This window comes from Scyliorhinus canicula, chromosome 15 (assembly GCF_902713615.1).
Source record: "Scyliorhinus canicula chromosome 15, sScyCan1.1, whole genome shotgun sequence".
NCBI lineage: Eukaryota > Metazoa > Chordata > Chondrichthyes > Carcharhiniformes > Scyliorhinidae > Scyliorhinus > Scyliorhinus canicula.
The window spans coordinates 119,223,179-119,242,541 of NC_052160.1; the positions used below are offsets into that span (position 1 = coordinate 119,223,179).

Consider the following 19,363-nt stretch of genomic DNA (forward strand, 5'->3'; position numbering starts at 1 on the left):
CGCCAGCCGGTCAATGGAGTTTCCCAACGTGGGGCAGCCCCACGCCATCGGGGAAACTCCTGGGCTGCTGGCCAAACGGAGCATCCTGCAGGTGGAGAATTCAGCTCATGTCTTGTCATTGCCTCTCTTTATTCCTTCTAGCAAAAATCCTGAGTCTGATTTCTTGTTATCTGATTTGACAACCAATAGAAACAACCTTTTATTATCTATTCTTTCATAATTCAACTTTCCATGTTCCACTCAAAAAGGTACATGAGCTAATTACCCTGCCTCACCACTAAGTAATTTAACACAAGCCCAACTCAATTCTAGAGAGTGCAAACTAGCCCTCTAAGGCAAATAATTCAATCCAGTACACCAAATATTTCAAGTCTCCCAAGTAGGAACAAACATTAAAAATTGGTGTTCAAGCTCTGTTTAGCTCCCAAGCTAATAAGTCACAACTACATTTCTATTTTAATATTTTATGACCGGTAACAATATGATAGTTTGTGTGGAATTAAATACCCTCCCATAAAGTGAATTGTGAGGCAGGATGCCCTTTCTAATCCTATCTTCCAACACCCAGTCCACAGCCCTGTAGCTTACAGCGCTTCCAGTGCAGATCCAGGTACTTCTTAAAAAGAGTTTAGGATCTCTGCTCCACCACCAACTCAGGTTGAAGGGTGGTGGATGGGGATCCTGCCTCTTGCATGTTAATTGCTCACATATTGGCCTCAATTGGCTGCCCATGACCTAGCCCACCTCAGACTTAAGGTTCACTTAATGGTCTCATCCTGCCACCATTGGTATTCAACCTGTGGCAGGTGGGGCAGTTGCCATGCGAGAAGCCCGAAAATTCCCCAAAAGACATATCTTGCAACGGGAATGTGGGAAACTCTCTGACAGCCATGTTCCTGCCCTTGCTGCTGACACCCCTCCCTCCTGCTATAATCCCACCCTCACCTTGCTTTTGGCCTGGGCTTCCTCAGTGAATTGACCCTGGATGAGCCCCAAATTATGGAACAACAGCCTGGGAGAATACGGTCAATTTCAGCTCCACTTGACCCAGAGTCGCAACAGAGGTGGAGTTAGATTTTATTTAAAATACCATGGCGCCTTGGTTGAGCCTAAATAATGACAGTCGCTAGGTTTGTAACTTTAAAACACAAGTAACCTTTTATTATGTACAGTATTATAATTAAACGGACAGAAAATGTCACAGACTATCTATTTATTACCCATTAACCCTCCCCCTTCCTACCACTCCCCATTCTCTCTGTCGATCTACTATATATATACATACACACATGGGAATGGGAAAGAAAATATAAAATAAGGATAATAATGTACTGGGATGACTTCCATTCAATGTCTTTCAGAAGTTCAGGGTTTCGTTTTAGTACTTCTAGGCTTGAGATGGTTTCCTCTGGCAAGATTGTCTATGTTCTCTGTAGACTCCACATAATTTCAGGCTCACAGCAAAGGATAGAATAACAGCATAGAAGTAGGCCAATCGACACATCTTGCCCATGCCAACCCAACGTCACGCAGGTGCCCTTTCTAATCCCACCTTCCTCCACCTGGTCCATAGCCCTGTAGCTTATAGCACTTAAGGTGCAGATCCAGGTACTTGCCTCCTCCACCATCCCGGGCAGCGAATTCCAGACTCCAATTACCCTCTACGTAAAAAAAGTTCTTCCTCATGTCCTGCTACATTTTTTGCCACTTACCTTGAATTTATGTCAACTGGTTCTAGAATTCTCCACCAAGGGAAACCAATTTTATCCTGTTCTCTCTATCTATTCCCTTCATAATTTTGTACACCTCAATTAAGTCACCCCTCAGCTTTTTAGTTCCAAGGAAAATTATACCAACCTATCCAATCTCTTCTCATAGCTCCATTTTTCTAGCCCTGACCACATTCTTCAAAACCTCCTCTGCACTCTCCAGAGCAACTATGTCCTTCCTGTAATGTGACCAGAACTGCACACAGTACTTCAGTTGTGGCCTCGCGAGTGTTTTATACAATTCCAATGTTATATCCTTATTTTCATGTTCTATATTTCTGCCAACGAAGGAGAGAATTCCACATGCTTTCTTTACAACCTTCTCTACTTGAACTGCTGCCTTTAGGACCAGTGTACTTGTACACCATGATCTATCACTTCATCTACCCCTCTTTTGTGTACTCCCTATAACGGACCTCCCTAAATGCATGACCTCACACTACTGCGATAAATTCCATCTGCCACTTTATCACCCACTCCACCAACCCATCTCTATTATTTTTGGAGATTATAGCTACCTACACTGACCACCACTCGGCCAATCTTTGTGTCATCTGAAAATTTCCCAATTGTGCTCCCCACATTCATGTCCAAATTGTTAATATATAACACAAACAGTAAGGGTCCCAACACCAAGCCCTGTGGAACACCACTTGAAATAACTTTCCAATTGCCAGGGCAGCCATCGACCATTACCCTTTGTTTCCTGTTACTAAATTAACTTTTTATCCAGTTTGCCACATTGTCCTGTAATCCATGGGCTTTCACTTTCTTGACCATTCTTCTATGTGAGACTTTGTCAAATGGCCCTTGCTAAATCCATGTCCACAACATCCACTGTACTACCTTTGTCAACCATTCTTGTCACCACCTCAAAGAAAATTTAAGGCATGACCTACCTCTGACAAATCCATGCTGACTATCCCTGACTCGTTTATGCTTTTCTCCGTGACAGTTAATCCTATCAGGATTGATTCTACTAATTTGCCCACCAGCGACGCAAGTCGAACTGGCCTACAATTGTTTGGCATTTCCTTTGATCCCCTTTTTAAATAATAGAACAACTTTTGTATTTCTCCAGTCCTCTGGTACCTCCCCTGTATCTTGTGAGGATTGGAAAATCATCCTCTGAGCATATGCTACCCTTGAGTAGCCTTGGAAACAATCCATCTGGCCCTGACGACTTCCCAACTTTTAAGGATTTCAACCCTTCAAGTACTTCTCCCTCTTTATGATTATCCCAGCCAATATCTGCCACTGGTGCAGGCAGGCCTTTCCCAAGGAGGCAACACGGAGCTCTCCTGCCGGCAGGCAAGATTTATGCAGTTGCCTGCATTAAATAGCACCCTTTAATTTTTGGTAGTTAGGTAAGTGGGGAGTTTGGTGAAGTGGGGTAGGAGGTGTTTGTTTTCATTTGCTTTTTCTATCTTTCTCACCCTCTAGGATTGCTTTTTGCTCTACAACAGGAAAAGGAGTCAGCTGTTTAGTGAGAATCTGCTAAGTGTGTAAGTTCTACTCTTTCCCTAGGTTTTAAAACTGCATAACTTGGTAGTTATTTCATAAAATATATTTTTAAAGCCCCATCAATAGGTAAATCATTACATTAAGTAATTAATTAGGGCGGCAGGACAGGTGATCTATCAAGGCTGCAACATGTGGGAGCTCCTGGATAACCTTGTGATCCAGGGCAGACATGTCTGAGGAACTTTGGCTCAGAGACATTGAGCTAGAGGCTAAGCTGCGAACATACACATCAGGTATGGAGAGAGCTTCTGGGATGCTTTGTTTCAAGAGGGGGTCACACCCCGAAGGATAGGGTCTTCTGGTTTGGGAAGTGGTCAGTGATGGGTTGGGGTGACTATAGCTGAGGCAGGTAAGGGGCAGGATTCTCTGCGCCGGAATCTCTCTCGGCACGGGGGCGGAGAATGGGCTTCAGACCTGAGTTCAGGTCCGACACCGCTTCCACGATTCTTCGGTCCCCGGAAAATCGCCGCCAATCAGGCGTGCGAGGTTGACGCAGCGCCGGTCGGGGGCCATTGAAAGAGGCCCCCGTGGTGATTTTCCAATTGCAGCTGGCCGAGTTTCTGCTGGCATGGTTCTCTTATGGTTTCACTTGGCATGGTGCTTGTGGACTCAGTCTGCGGTCGCCCTGGTTGGGGGGGCGGGGGAAGGGGAGCAGTCACTGTGAGGGGCCTCCAGGATGGCTAGAGTTCTGATTGGGGGCCACCAATCCGCGGGCACACACAGTCTGGGGGGCGAGCTATCTTCTTGGTGCCGGTCCACAGTGTGGGACGGCCATGTCGCACGGGGCGGACCCCGACCAGAAGAGCAGAACCCTATATTGGCAGTCAGAGCTGCAGGAGCGCCCTCCGGCCCTGCTAGCCCCCTGGAAATCGCAGAATCACCCTGGACTTACTCCAGGTGTTTTTTCACGGGCATGGGGACATAGCCCCATTACTGGAGAATTCTGCCCAAGGATTCCCAGAGTGCAGGTGTGTTGGCCTCTGCAATTGTCCAACAGGCTTGAGGTTAATTCAGCTTGTTTGGATGAGAGTAGAGGCTGCAGGAGGGAGGAGCTGACTGACCCTAGCACTGTGGTACAGGATGCCATTCAAGTGGGGAGAGCACACAAAATTGTAGTGCTAGTAAGGGACAGTACAGTAAGGGAATTGATACTGTTCTCTGTAGCAAGGAACCAGAGTCCAGATGGCTGTGTTGCATGCCCGGTGCCAGGGTTTGGGACATCTGCTCCAGGCTTGAGAGGAACCTGCAGTGGAAAGGGAGAATCCCGTTGTCATGGTTTATGTAGGTACCGACTACATAGGTGGAATGAGGAAAAAGGTTCTGCTTAGAATGTTTGAGGAGTTAGGCACCAAAACTACAGAATTTCAAGGATTTAGGGCTGGATTCTCAGATTTGGAGACTATGTCCCCACACGGGCGTGGGAATAGGGGCATTTTACGCCAGGAAAGCTGGCTCAAAGCGGCCACTGATTCCCCATTTTGCTGGGAGCTAGCAGGAAGGCAGCTTAGAGCACCCAACTCTAGCTGCCGATACGGCCTGGAGAATTGTCGGGTCCGTGACTGTGCATGCGTGCTGCGGCGGCCGCGCCGTGCTTCATGGCGGGGGCCACTCATGGACCTGGCCCATGAAATAGTTCCCCCCCCCCCCCACTTTGGCCGGCTCACGCGCTCTGGACTGCCCACCACAGTGCTGACTGAGTCCGCAGCTGCCACGCTGAGTTCCTGACGGGTGAGACAATGAAAGACCCACGCCGTCGGGAACTCGGCTGGTCGGGGACGGAGCATCGGGGGACAGGCCTCAGGCCGGATACGTTTTGGAGGGGGCGGAGCATCGCAAAAGTGACGGCACACTCAATTCTGCCGTGAATTTGGATTCTTCGGTCCATCGCCGAACACGATTTTGGCGTTGCCGACCGGACGATCAAGCCCATAATCTCTGGATTATTACTTGAGCCAAGTGCAAATTGGCACAGGGTACATAAAATTAGATGACTACATGGCTTCAAGACTGGTGTGGGACAAGTGGGTTTTGGGCATTAGTACTGGGAAAATGGGGGCTGTATCTTTGGCACGGCCTGCATTTGAACCTTGGTGGGGCCGGTGTTCTTACAAATTGTATAACTAGGGAAGTAGAGAGAACTTTAAATAGAGGGATGGAGAGAGGATGCATAGGCTGACAATGCAAAAGGATGTGGCAAATAGTGTCAAAGGAGGAAAAAATGGTAAAAAGGCAAAATTAGTGGCTCTTTATTTGAATGCACATGGTATTCAGCACAAAATAAATCAACAGCACAAATTGAGGTTAATGGGTATGATCTTGTAGCCGTTACAGAGATGTGGGTACAAGGGGATCAAAGCTGGGAACTAAATATTCAGGGGTATGACTTTTCGTAAGGGCTGGCAGGAAGGAAAAAGTGGTGGGAAAGCTTTGTTAGTATGAGGTGGAATAAATATGATAGCAAGGATGATCTTGGATCAGAAGATATGGATCCATATGGGTTGAGCTCAGCGATAAGCGACAGAAGACACTGCTGAGAGTAGTCTATCGTCCCACCAACAGTAGCTATACAGGAGATAATGAAGTGATGTAAAAAAGCAGTACATTTATCACGGGTGACTTTAATCTTCTCGTGAATTGGGAAAATCAAATTCGCAGACAGCCATGAGGAAGAATTCCAAGTGCATTTGGGACAGTTTCCTTGAAAAATTTGTTGTGGATCCAACCACCTGGTAAATCACCTGGGGGCAGCACCTGCTCTTTGTAGGAAGAGCATTTGAGAATAAAGAGACAGCCTCTTTGGGGGGGGAAACTGCAGTTAGAAAACCAGCTGCTCCCCTGAGGTAATGGATCCCTTCAGAGCTAGATAAATAAACAATCTTAATCCCCCCCCCCCCCACCTTTGAAACTGCCATGACCTGACAATCAAAAAACTTTTCAAAGGAAATAGTGTGTGCAGTAGAGTGTAAACAATGCAGTTTAAAGTTTTTAGCCTCCTGGGCATGCAAACATGTTTTAGCGGGCATTGAAATTAACTGAAAACCTCCACTTCAAAGGTTTTCACCACATTAAAGGGAATACAGATCTTTGAACTTTTGGGCTACATATGAGTACACATTCACTTTATTATGAGAGAACTGCATTTTTGAGATACTGACTGACTATTTAAAATGTTTAAGGCTTCAGATGGGTAGACTTCCACTTTATTGTCATAACTTTAATTTTTAGATACTGACTGACTGTTTAAAGGGTTTAAAGACTGCAGAGGGGAAAAGCAGTGAAACAACCCATATATATCACAGGTTCTGAGCCCCTCCAGCACAGCACAAGTCCCTCTGACCCCCATCTCCAATTAAGGTCCCCCACTGAACCTTGGAGGCATTTGTAGGGAGGGTATTCACTCCCTCCCCACCCCTCAGACTGCAAGCTGTCAGGTCAGCACTACCAAGGGGTGGGGCCTGAATAGGGGAATGAGAGGTAGGGAGTCAGTGGGAGGCTGGGCAGCGATTGGTGTGGGCAGGCGGGCCTGAACAGTGATTTCCAAGGGCGGGGGGGGTGGGGGGGGGCACTGCAATAGCATTCTGAGATCGGGATTGAATTGCACTGAAAACCTGATTGAGGGTTAAAAAAATTCTACGTGTCATTGAATGGCACATCAAAGATGCTCCAAGCGCCAGTGAGAATCACTCAGATTTTCCCACTGGTCACATGTTATGGTCTTGCCCCAGGCTTGCAGGGTACTGGACAGCCTTCTGCGAGGCAATGTCCAAAGTGGTGGGGATGAGGGTGGAGCCATGCCCGAAAGTGGCGGTCTTCGGGGTTTTGGACCAGCCAGATCTATTCCTGGGGAGGAGGGCGGACACCCTTGCCTTTACCTCCCTGATCGCCTGCCATAGAATCCTGTTCGGCTGGCGGTCAGCAACACCACCCAAAGCTGCAGACTGGCTGTCCGACCTCTCGGAATCTCTCCAAATGGAGAAAATCAAATGCGCCATCCGCTGGTCAGACGACGGCTTCCACAAAACGTGGGAGACATTAACGCAATTGTTCCAGGACCTGTTTGTGGCCAACGAACAAGCGGAAAAATAGCAAGGTAGCCAAGAATCAGGGGAAAGTCGCCAAAGCATGAGAGGGAGAGATAGACCGGGGGGGGAGGTGGACGACAACTAAACCTAAGAGGAAAGAAAGGCGAATCACAGGAAGGGGGGAGGGGGAGAGGGAAGAGACAGGGAACAAGAGAGGAGAACCAGGGAGGTGGGGGGGAGGCAGGGAAATGAGAGCCGGAAGGAAGGCACGGGATACAATAACGAACATGGCATCTCCAGGAGCAGGGATCGAGGAGAATAAAGACAAAAGACGGGAGTAACGGCAGAAGCGGAGGTGAGCGCGAGACGGCAGCGAGATCCGTCCAGGAGAAGCAAGCCACAACACTAACTCCAAACCCATTCAGGTATTGCCCACTGTAATTGTTTCTCCGGCACCCAAATGTATATTTACCTTCCCAGTCTCCACACACACCCCCCCCCCCCCCCCCCCCCACCAACAGTCGCCCACTTATGTGTTGTAAATAATTTTGCCAGGTGTACAGAGTTGCTGCTGTTGAGCTGGTGCACAATACGCCACCAGTTATTGTATTTTATTTTTTATTGTATTTTAAAAAATTATTTACTATTTTCTTCTCTTTGGTATATTTGGGTGTGCCCTTCTCTTCTATATATGTGATATATATATATATACACACACGTCTCTTATCCTGTGTACATAACGGTAAATATACTTTGTTCAAAAACCCAATAAAAAACATTTAAAAAAAGATTTACCCACTGGCTGGGACACTTAAGTCATGTGTCAGTCTTCATGGTGGAAGACACCAATAACATTCTAGACATACTAAATAATTAAGGGGCAAAATGGAGGAGGAAATAAATAAATATCACTAGAGAACAAGTACTAGGGAAACTAATAGGGCCAAAGGCCGGCAAATCCCCAGGACCTGATGGGTTGCATCCCAGGATATTAAAGAAAGTAGCTACAGAGATAGTGGATGCACTGGTAGTAATCTTTCAGGAATCCTTACATCCTATAAAAGTACCAGAGGCTTAGAAAACTGCCAATATTCAAAAAGGGAGGGAGACAAAAACAAGTAACGGGCTGTATTCTCCAAAAATGGGGCTACATCCCCACACCGGTGAAAAAATGCAGGTGTTTCATGCCAGACGTTCCTTAAAAAAATGACATTCACTTACCTGCAGGAGGCTGGGAGGGCCCCGGAGTGCTTCTCGCAGCTTTTGCTGCGCGAACGGGCCCCCGCACTTCCGGTTCCAAGTCCGCACATGCGCACGGTGGCGACTTCCAGCGGCCGCGCCGAATGCGATGGTAGACTCAGCCGGCGGACCTGGACCAACAAAGAATGTCCCAACGATCTGCCCCGCACCGCTCCATCAAACCCGCCCGATGCCACCCCGGTCGCCCATAAGGACCCCCCCGTTACTTGATCCTCCCCGCCCACCAGGGCGGCCGCGGACTGAGTCGATCCCGACCGGCCAGACGTGGTTATAACTATGCCATCGTGAATTCGGCCAGTCGAGACTGGAGCATCGCTGGGAGGGCTTCTGGCAATGGCCCTCCAGACGCTAAATCACGCAAGAGCGATTCTCCAGAGACCGGAGAATCGCGGGAGCAGTGCAGGGCCCGATTCGGTCATAAAAGTGGATTCGCCGCCCCCGCGGCAAATGCGATTTTGGTGCGGGGCTGCAGAGAATCCAGCCCAACATCTGGCTTTGGAAAATGATACAATTCAGTATAAAGGAAGTAATAGCAGAGTATTTAGAAATACAATCAAGCAGATTCCGCATAGCTTCATGAAAGGGAAATCATACTGGGCTAATTAATTAGAATTATTTTGAGGTGGTAACAAGCAGGGTAGGTAAAGGAGAAACAGTCTATATAATAACCTTGGATATCCAAAAGTGTTCAATAAGGTGCAGCACAAAAAGTTACTTAATAAGATAAGAGTCCATGGACAAAGGATTGGTTAACTAATAGAAAACAGAGTTGGGATAAGAGGGGCATTTTCAGGATGACAACCTGTAACTAGTGGACTGCCACAGAGATCAGTGCTGGGGGGACACAATTATTTACAATATATATATAATGACTTGGATGAGGGAAGTGAATGTATTATTGATAAGTTTGCAGATGACACAAAATAGGTGGGAAGGCAGTGGTGAGAATGTTACAGCAAGTCTACAAAGGGATATAGACAGGTTAGGTGAGTGGGCCAAAATTTGGAATGTAATGTAGGAAACTAATATTGTAGGACTTTGCTCGGAAGAATAAAGAAACTGAATATTATTTAGATGGAGAGAACTGCAGCACAGAGGAATTTGGGGTTACTCATACATTAATCTCAAAAAGCTAGCATGCACATTTAGCAGGTAAGAGGGAAGGCAAGTGGAGCGTTGGCATGTATATCAAAGGGAATGGAGTATAAAAAAGGGAGTCTTGCTAAAACTATACAAGACACTAGTCAGACCATGTCTGGTTTGGTCCCCTTACCTAAGGAAAGATATTCTGGCATTGGAGGCAGCCCACTGAAGGTTCCATCGGTTGATCCTGGGTATGGAATGATTTTTAAAATTAATTAGTATGGACCTGTCAATCAAGATGCTTGTAAAATGTAATAGACCATAAACTTGAAAGCAAACAATGCAGTTCAAAGATTTTAGGCTTCTCAGCGAGTCCAGAGGTTTGAAAAGTTTGAAATTGAATGTGAAAAATGAACTTCAAAGGTTTCCAAACTTCAACGGGAAAGCTTTCACCTTCATTTGACAGGGCTTTGAACGTGACATGCTGAGAGAGGCATCAAAGGGTTGAAGGCTACACAGGTAAGATTTGCCACACAACCCCCATCCTGGGAAAGACCCCCAGCCTGAGCCCCTCCAGCCCAAGCCCCTCCAACCCCAACACCTCCCATGAAGAACCCCCCGAATCGCCCTGTAATTAGCACAGAGAGGATACTCATCTCCTTGCCCCCCCCCCTCGATGTCCCTGGCACCTGACCTCTGCTTTTAGGGACAAATAGTGATTCGTGCCCATGGGACTTTCAGATTGGAGCAGTAAGACAACCCCAGGAGGCCGCAGAATTCCACTTCAATATCGCTAATGAGATTAAAATGGCGGTTAATAAGTTGTGATCAGGTTCTCACCCTCTCTGAATGAGAACCTGATCTCGCCCGGGGAGTGGGCTGGGATACCCGTGACTGGTTTTACGTTTGACGAGAATCCCGTTTTGGGCTTCAGGCCCGATTTAACGGGCCTGCAGGAATCACAGCTAGGGCTAATGGCCTGGGAGAATTGCTCCCTATAATGCATCTCCTTGATTAATCATATTGAAGGATTGTGCAATTTATCAACTCATGGACTGAGAAGGAAGTGACAACTGGAGAGGTTGAATTCAATACCAAATTAGGCACAGAAAAAATAAGGAAAAGGAAAAAACATTTTGATTGTAAAAATGAAAATAAAATAGTATTTTTCTCTCTTTTAAAATCACCAACAGTGAATCCTGAAGATAAGAGACTCAATATTTGAAATAGTTAATTGTCAGAACCAAACGGATTGTTTGTCATATGACACATATAACATAATTAAAACAAACACAAAGCCCTGTTTTTTGCCACGATTTACGCACAGACTCATTGGAATTGTCAACTAGGGGCGGGTTTAGAACAGTGGGCTAAACAGCTGGCTTGTAATGCAGAACAATGCCAGCAGCGCAGGTTCGATTCCTGTACCAGCCTCTCCGAACAGGCGCCGGAATGTGGCGACTAGGGGCTTTTCACAGTAACTTCATTGAAGCCTACTTGTGACAATGACCGATTATTATTATTATTAAGTAGTAAAAGAGATGTTCGACTGTTCAGTAAATGTTAAAGAGCTGTTGAACTATCAAACCTATCCAGGAGCTGTCAAACCTGTCAAGGAACTGTCCAATGATACTAGTTGAGTTGCCATGATGAGGGAAAAGGCAACATTTTGGTGGGGTGGAATGAGTTGACACTAAGTTGATATAGAGCTATGAGGGTAGGGAGAGGGATGAAGTCTGAAGGGATGTTTTATTGTTTCTTTAAACACTGCAAGAGCACGGAAACAAGCCTTGCCAACCCACAGGAGAAATGGATTGGCATAGATTGTGCATAGGGAGTGTGGGATGAGGTTGCCAGAGCACAGAAACAGGCCTTGCGCCCAGCCCGCTTCCCCACCTGGCAGCCTATGGATTCGCTCCCGGGTTGCCCACCCTGACTCCTGTTTCAGCCTGCCGCATGCCACCCCTCCCCCAACCAAAGATCCCACCTGCAGCTGACCATTTTTAAAGGCTGGTTTCACCAAGCCAGCATATCACCTGAATATGCACTCCTCCCCTGTGGACGGAAATCTAGGCCTTAGTCTGTCCCACCAGTTTACTTTTCTGTGGCAAGTTTAATTCATATATACAATGCAAATACAGTAACTTCATGCCACTCGATGCATTTCAATGTTCAGCAAGGTGCCATCTTTGCAAAGTTAAAATCGGAGCAGCAAGCCTTGGGACAGCAATGCTTAGATTTCTGAGTTTGACTATGAAGCTATCCGTTCCTGAAGTTGTTGCACCATAACGGTGAACTCCGACAGCAAAACGTGGCCTCTTCTGTTAAACATTTGGAATCGTTAATGCTTGCAAGTATTGGGCAGGGAAAGAATTCCACTCGAACTTGTTATTTCTCCCTTGCAGAAAATGTATCACAAGTGCAGTTGCAAAATTACACGCTGCAATGAACCTGCAAGTGTTTCCCAATCCGACGCTGTCTTATATTCCTGAGAGTGCTGCCCATTTCAGTAGCGATCAGGTTCATGATGCTTTTAAGGGGCAGGAGTGCATATTTATTTCCCATTTAAAGAGGCAAGAAAACAGCAGAGATGTGATTGTTTAACATTAATATTAATAATTGTACATCCAGGAATATATTGGAAAAGTATCACAAAGGAATGAGTTAACTCTTAAATTGTATTAGAATAGTAACATTTTTTTAAATCGGGGAAGAAAACAACTCCCATCACAGGATAAAATAATCTGCCATACCACTGTCAATTTCAAGTTACTGTGTCTGTTTCAACTACATTTATTTAAAAACCTACAGTATGTACATTAAGGAATTCACTGTACAATTCATTGTTAGAAAGCATTTAGTTTTCTTGTCCTATGTGGTGATGACAACAATGGAAAAATCATCAAATTTTCTTCCCATGAAACAGTGTTCGCCTTTGCTTTCAGTGGAAACATTGAATCTATACAATATCGACAAACATCATATTAACAGAAAAAATGAGCAGCATTCTTTAAATAAAGCATCCTGGATTTCCTACTAACTTTTCGTTTAAGGACTATGTTAACCAACTTCGAACAGAAAAGCATGTACAGCACACATTTTCCCTCAAGACAACTTACAAATTATATCAAAATATCTACAAACAACTGTCTTGTAAAAAAAAATGTTTAAGTAGGCATTGGTCTGAAGACAACTCCACTACAGCTGGAGCATGAAGGCCATGTGACTAAAGGCAATTTTCCTTACCTGATATGTGGTGAATGTGGTTAAAGTTTACCGGCTTGCACTTGTCTAGTTGCAGCATACCGTCCCGCCCATGGTGAGAGCTAATTAAAAGGGCCTGCCAGATGCTCAACCTGTGACAAATATAGTTTCCCCCCCCCAAAGACAAACTCAATAGCATAAAAAAGGTACCAAACACCCATTAAAAAAATACCAAACTGGATTTTTGGATTGTAAATAAAGATTTATCATTACCAAATAAAGCTGGCCAAGGAATGTTTTTACTCCACCATTCATTAGTTCCTAAGAAGTACCACAATAATTGTGTTTATGTAAAAAATACTGGATTAATTACACTGTACTGAATATTTGATTGATAAAATAAAAAAAAGCCAAGTATTTAGTGCAGCAAACCCTTTGCTTAATTTTAACATAATGAAATGCTTTTCATTGCCCATCAAAAAAAAAACTAGGTTTAAACTTAGGATTGCCATAGTTACCTGTTCTGATACCTTATTGTAAGGCAATTGATATTATTCATATAATGTGTCTCTTACAACCTGAAGCTGAGTCAAAGAGTCAAATAAGCTTGTGGTCGAGATTGTCCAGGGGAGTTTTTGACACAGGGCTATAACCATGAACCATATCACGAATTATCATATAAACAGTAGTTACAATAAATTCCCTGAAGCTTTAATTCTTCCATTCTTCTGCACATTGTATGAGAACATGACATTCTGAAGCTCGAATTTGCTTCTTTGAATTTTAATTGCTCTGCGCTCTGTCCTCACTGCTCCTGAAGTATGTCTGGGTGCGTTTTGATTATTTTGTAAGGTAGTCTCCAAGCACCTGCCTTGTCCACAGTACTGCGGGTAAACAGTACAGCATCTCAGCATGATTTGGCACTGACAGTAACAAGTCACTTCTTCCAGACGCACACGTTGGATGACGGTAGTTTCTTTCCTTTCCACGTTAGAGAATTTGCTTATGTGCAGCTTTGTTCCTTGGGACAAGGCACATCAAGTTACCAGTGCTGTCCGAAGTGATCGCAGCGTTAGCAATCCATCGTGTCCTATGTTGACAAGAGAGGTCATATCGAGGTCTCATCACTGCTACTGAGTGTGGAAAGGACAAAAGGAAAAGAAAAATGCATGACCATGTTTATATGCTGAAAATAGTGTGATGGAAATCAACTGTGCATTTCATAGCTGGAAGTATATGGCTGACAGTGAAATATTGTTTCAAATCAACTGTGTAAATGTTTCAATGGAGAAAATTAAAAAATAGAAATCTACAAGTTTGATGAGGAGAGAAAGGGAACATAAATTAGTTTATAATTCATAAATAAGAGATGTACATATATTAATTTTAATTTATAGCACTGAACATATCTTTGTGTCAAATTCAGGGATGAAAATAACGCCTTGCTTTTTAAAAAGAACAATATTGAGCGATAAGTATGCTTTGAACGAGAAAAATCTATTCAGATCACTACGCTGTTTCTTTGATAGACCATAGTTCAGTGATATCAAAGATGCTACGGAGCATAGATTATGCCAAATGTTGTCCTGCTTCTTAAAGATAACGCAAGGAAATCCCAAAATGCTTATGGAATTATCGAATGGATGGAGCACAGAAACAAATTATTTGGCCTGTTATGTCTGTACTGGTTCTCTGGGAGAGCAACTCAGCTAGTCCCAAATCCTCCAACCCTGCTCCTAACCCTGCAAATCTTTTTGCTTCAGATAATTATTCAAATCTCTTTTGAAGGCTTAACGGAACCTGCCTCCACCACACTTCTCAGGTAGCGCTTTCCAGGTCCCAGCCATGCGCTGTGTAAAAAAAGGTTTTCCTTGTTTCCCTGTTGCTTCTTTTGTTGTTTTACGTTAAAGCATTGTCCTCCTGCTCTGCCAATGGGAACAGTTTCTCCCTATGTCCAGGCACCTCATGATTTTGAAAAGCACTGTTGAATTTCCATTTACTTCTCCTAGGAGAACAACCCCAGTTAAATGCCCTGGTGTCAAGTTGAGAATCTAGCCCATGGTTTCTGCAGATATTTTCTGTGCTCTGTAAACTTAATTTCTCTGCATAAATAAACAACTGTAACAGGATCTTAAGTGGATCTTCATGGCTTGCCAAATATTGGGACATCAAAACGTAATTTCACCCTAATGGGCATCTCGTGCAAGGTGTTAGTGAAAAGCTTCCTTTGCAAAACTAAGGTGATCATATCTTCACCTCTTTGCAACCTTCAAACTCTTGATCTGCACAATTACTACAGTCTATTATTCAAATAAATAATCTACATAAAGCCATTGAATAATAAGCTGAATTACATAAGGTCAGAAGATTATTCCAGGTGAGAAGTATATAAAGAGAATGTTTTCCAAAAATTGATCCTGAAATTCACAATGGAATAATGTTTATAAATACTTAATATATTTGGTTGAAGGTCTTGCTCATATTTTGACAGAGGCATTTAACTCATTTATTTTGAAGAGGCCTTTTCTAAAACTGTAATTTTAAGACCAATATTTTCTTGTAATATAAATTGTCGACTTAATTGTCCCTGGGTTTTAAATATTTCATACTCTGTGCTCCTTTGGGCCAGAAATATTGATCAAGCTTTTGGGTAGCAACAACTGGATCCCAGCACTGGAAAAACTGTACAAATTGAAGTAATATCCTCCACATTACCAGGGGTTTTAGAAATATGTCATGCTTTTTTACTCCAGTGATTTGGTCCAATTGCCTTCTGTGACGTGTTTTTATTAATTAGCTTTGAGGACATGTAGAAGAGACACTCACTCGGACCCTGACGAATCTTCATCCACCGTGCCTGTTTTAATGCTCATGGGTATGGGCATTACTCCATTCATCTGCTCCCCTGCTGTTTGCCTCAGCTTTGTTACACCCCCTGACCGGCTGCCTTCACTGGATCCCACCGAAGACGCTCGTGAGGAGACAGTGGCTGGTCTATGATTGGAAAGTTCATTGTGAATTCGGTTGATGCTGTTCTTCTCTGAGAAGAGTGGTAACGCCTTATTTTTCAGAATGCCTGTTAGTTTCAAAAGGAGGTTGAAAACATTTCACAATTTTATTGAAAGCCGCAGTTTATTTCCCATGCTTTACCACAAATATCTACAAAAAAAGTGACTGACATTTGACAGATTAATGATGAACCATTTTTGTAACAGAGGGAACAAAATGCCTGTAATCTTGTCGCTCATCTCAACCAAGGCAGATAAAAAACATTGTTAAAGGTCACAGCTAAAATGCATGTTGGAAGTAAGGAATGACTATCAGTTTGGCCCTAATGTGTCCATCAGACAGCAAAAGGAAGGGCAGTGAGGATGGGCAACAAATGCTGCCCTTGCCAGCAACGTCAACATCCAAAAAGCACCCAGGTTTCTGGACTATCGGAAATGTTATGAAGTGGGTTATCAGGCGCTGAGGGGTACTACTGAGTAACAATGGATCAACATATAGATGAGAATGTGGGGGGGGGGATGATAAGTAAGTTTGCAGATGACACAAAAAGCGAGGGGCAGGAGGTTTAGAGGGGATTTGAGGAAATATTTTTTCACTCAGAGGGTGATGGGTATCTGGAATGCTCTGCCTGGCATGGTTGAAAAGGCAGCAAACCTCACAAATTTTAAGTGCATCGATGAGCATTTGAAATGTCAGAACATTCAAGGCTGTTGGCCAAGTGCTGAGAAGTGGGATTAGTGTAGATTTAATGTAGTTTTGTTGGTGCGGATTCGATGGGCCGAAGGGCTTCTTCTGTACTTTATGACTCTATAACTGAAATTTATGCGTCGAGTCTATGAACAAGAACAAATAAAGCAAGCACCATAAATAATGATACAATATAAACTTTTCTGAGGATTAAGATAACTTTGTTCATCAGGGCACATAGGGCTGGATTCTCCGCTACGACTGGAAATCTGCTACCGGCAGCTGGTGGAGGAGAATCCAGTCGAGCAGAAAATGGGATCAGTGCCCAGCACTAAAGGGAGGATGCAAATGGGCCACTAAGCTCCATTTGCATCCTATTAATGGGCCAAGCACCATATTTTCCAGGCCCTCATGATTCTCCGGTCCTCTGGGCTAGGAATCATGAGGGCCAAGAATTGGTGCAGGTCTTGACAAGTGTGTACCTGATGCGGTGGACTCGTGGTGGGCCAAGGGAGTAACCCTTTAAGGGAATTGCCCCAAAGCCCATATGAGGGCCATCTTGCCCCCCACAATGCAAGGCCTCCCCAGCTCACCCCCATCAGACCTCCGCCCCAATACCCCCCACTAGAGACCCCCTAAGAGGCCTCCACCAGAGACCTCTTTATTAGGGAATTCTTCGCAATCCTTGCCATGTATAAGTTTCCATGGCTAAGGATTGGGAATCGCTTCCTGATTTGTACTCCAGGCATGAGTGCAATTCAGCTCTGGCAGGAGAACAATACAATAATAATAATCTTTTTATTGTCACAAATAGACTTACATTAATTAACATTGCAATGAAATTACTGTGAAAAGCCCGTCTCGCAAACGGAGAATCCCAGCCCATGGGTGGATTCTCACATTCGGCAGCAGAGTGTCCACGCCATCGGAAGCGCCGTCGTGAATGGGCCGCAGGGAGTACCGATTCTGGCCCCTACAGGGGGCAGGCACAGCGCTGGAGCGGTTCACACCGCGCCAGACTCCCACCCCAGTGCGAACTGTGCGCTGCGGGACCCGCGCATGCGCAGTGGCACTGGCGCCAGCCCACGCGCGCGTGGTGGCCTGCCTCAACGTGCCGGCCCTGACGCAACATGGCGCGGGAGTTCAGGGGCCAGCACGTAAGAAAATAGGCCCGGGGAGCGAGAGGCCGGCCCGCCAATCGGTGGGCCCTGATCGCGGGCCAGGCCCCGTCAGAGGCAACCCCCAGGGTTGGAGTCTCCCTACCCCCCCTCACAGGCTGCCCCCTGATCCTGCGCGCAAGTTGCCGCCGGCTGCGACCAGGTGTGGACGGCGCCGGCGGGACTCTGCCTTTTTAGAGCGGCCGCTCGGCCCATACGGGCCGGAGAACGGCAGCCCGCAACAGCACCGCGCCAAACGCACCGGCACCAATTCTCCGCTCTGCGGTGAATCGCGTGCCGGCGTTTGGGCGGCATGGCCCGATTGCGGGGATTCTCCGGCCCGGCCCCGAGCTGGGAGAATCCCGCCCCATATCTTTATTGGTTACAGTTTCAGTCTCATGATTGGAAATTGAAGGGTTTAGAATATCAAAATGCTGGAATAACATTCATTCATAGTTAAGTTACACATAGGTATCAAATGTACTGTTACAGACCCGTAGGATGGCAAATGGAGCTGTGATTTTCCACAGGGTGAACTGCTGATTCCTACTTTTGAGAACCACTTCAATATATTGGCGGAATAGGTTGGAGACTAAGATGATCAGGATGAGACATGATTCCTTCTTAACAGAAGGTCATTGAATGGGTCAGAAATGTCAAGGAGCAAAAGGTCCTGTCCCATAAATTAATAGCCCAGCTTTTGTGTTGAGGATAATGATGAGGTCATCAGTGTTCATCGTTATTAAGGCGTGAGTAAGATAGCATTTTGTGGAGTGCACACATGTGCAGTTAAACATGGAAATTTAAGGGCAGTACGGTGGCGCAGTGGGTTAGCCCTGCTGCCTCACGGCACCAAGGTCCCAGGTTCGATCCCGGCTCTGGGTCACTGTCCGTGTGGAGTTTGCACATTCTCCCGTGTTTGCGTGGGCTTCGCCCCCACAATCCAAAGATGTGCAGGTTAGGTGGATTGGCCATGCTAAATTGCCCCTTAATTGGAAAAAATGAATTGGGTATTCTAAATTTATAAAAGAAAAACCTAGAAATTTGGAACTAGCAGTCCAAGTTACACTGCTCCACCCAAGTTCTGCGAGAACAATACCTTGCCGATAGACTTTGTCCTGAAATCCAAGTTAGGGTGTGAACTGGTTGTACTTAGCTACTAAACAGAAAGAGATAGGGCTGGCGCATTCAGATATACTGTGCGGAATTCTCTGAAAATGGGGCTATGTCCCCACACCCGCGAAAATACGGGTGCAAATCACTCTGATTCTTTGTTTTGAAGGGGACATGCAGGGCCGTGGAGTAGTCTGGCTGCCGATACGGGGCCCTGCAATTCCGGCCGCAGGTCCGCGCATGTGCGTGCTATGACGGCGGCCCTGCACAACAAGGCGGACCCAAAGAGCAAGCCGCCCCGAACTATATAGGCCACCCTCAGATCGTGCGCGGCCACTGATCGGTGGCCCCGGATCGCGAGCCTGGCAGTTCTGGGGGTCTGCTCCGGTGACATCACCCCGTTCCCCCCCCCCCCCCCCCCCCCCCCCCCCCACCAAGGCGGCCGCAGACTGGGTCACGCAACTGCCACTCCGAGATCCCGCCGGGTGGAACCATGAGTGATCCACGTTGGCGGGAACTCGGCCAGCTGCCAGCT

General features: G+C 45.7%; 1 protein-coding gene across 4 annotated transcripts in view; it reads right to left on the bottom strand.

Annotated features, from left to right (window-relative positions):
- Nucleotides 1–12,420: 12,420 nt before the first annotated feature.
- The window catches only part of celsr2 (cadherin, EGF LAG seven-pass G-type receptor 2), a 363,231-nt gene continuing 356,288 nt past the window's right edge, over nt 12,421–19,363 (bottom strand). Inside the window, exons 34-35 of one of the 4 annotated variants that reach the window (XM_038819553.1) lie at nt 15,689–15,938; nt 12,421–13,992 (exon numbers count right to left, since the gene is read on the bottom strand). In XM_038819553.1, coding sequence (XP_038675481.1) covers nt 13,971–13,992; nt 15,689–15,938 — 272 coding nt within the window. In that variant the 3' untranslated portion in view covers nt 12,421–13,970. The other 3 variants (XM_038819551.1, XM_038819549.1, XM_038819552.1) reach the window with 3 other exon arrangements.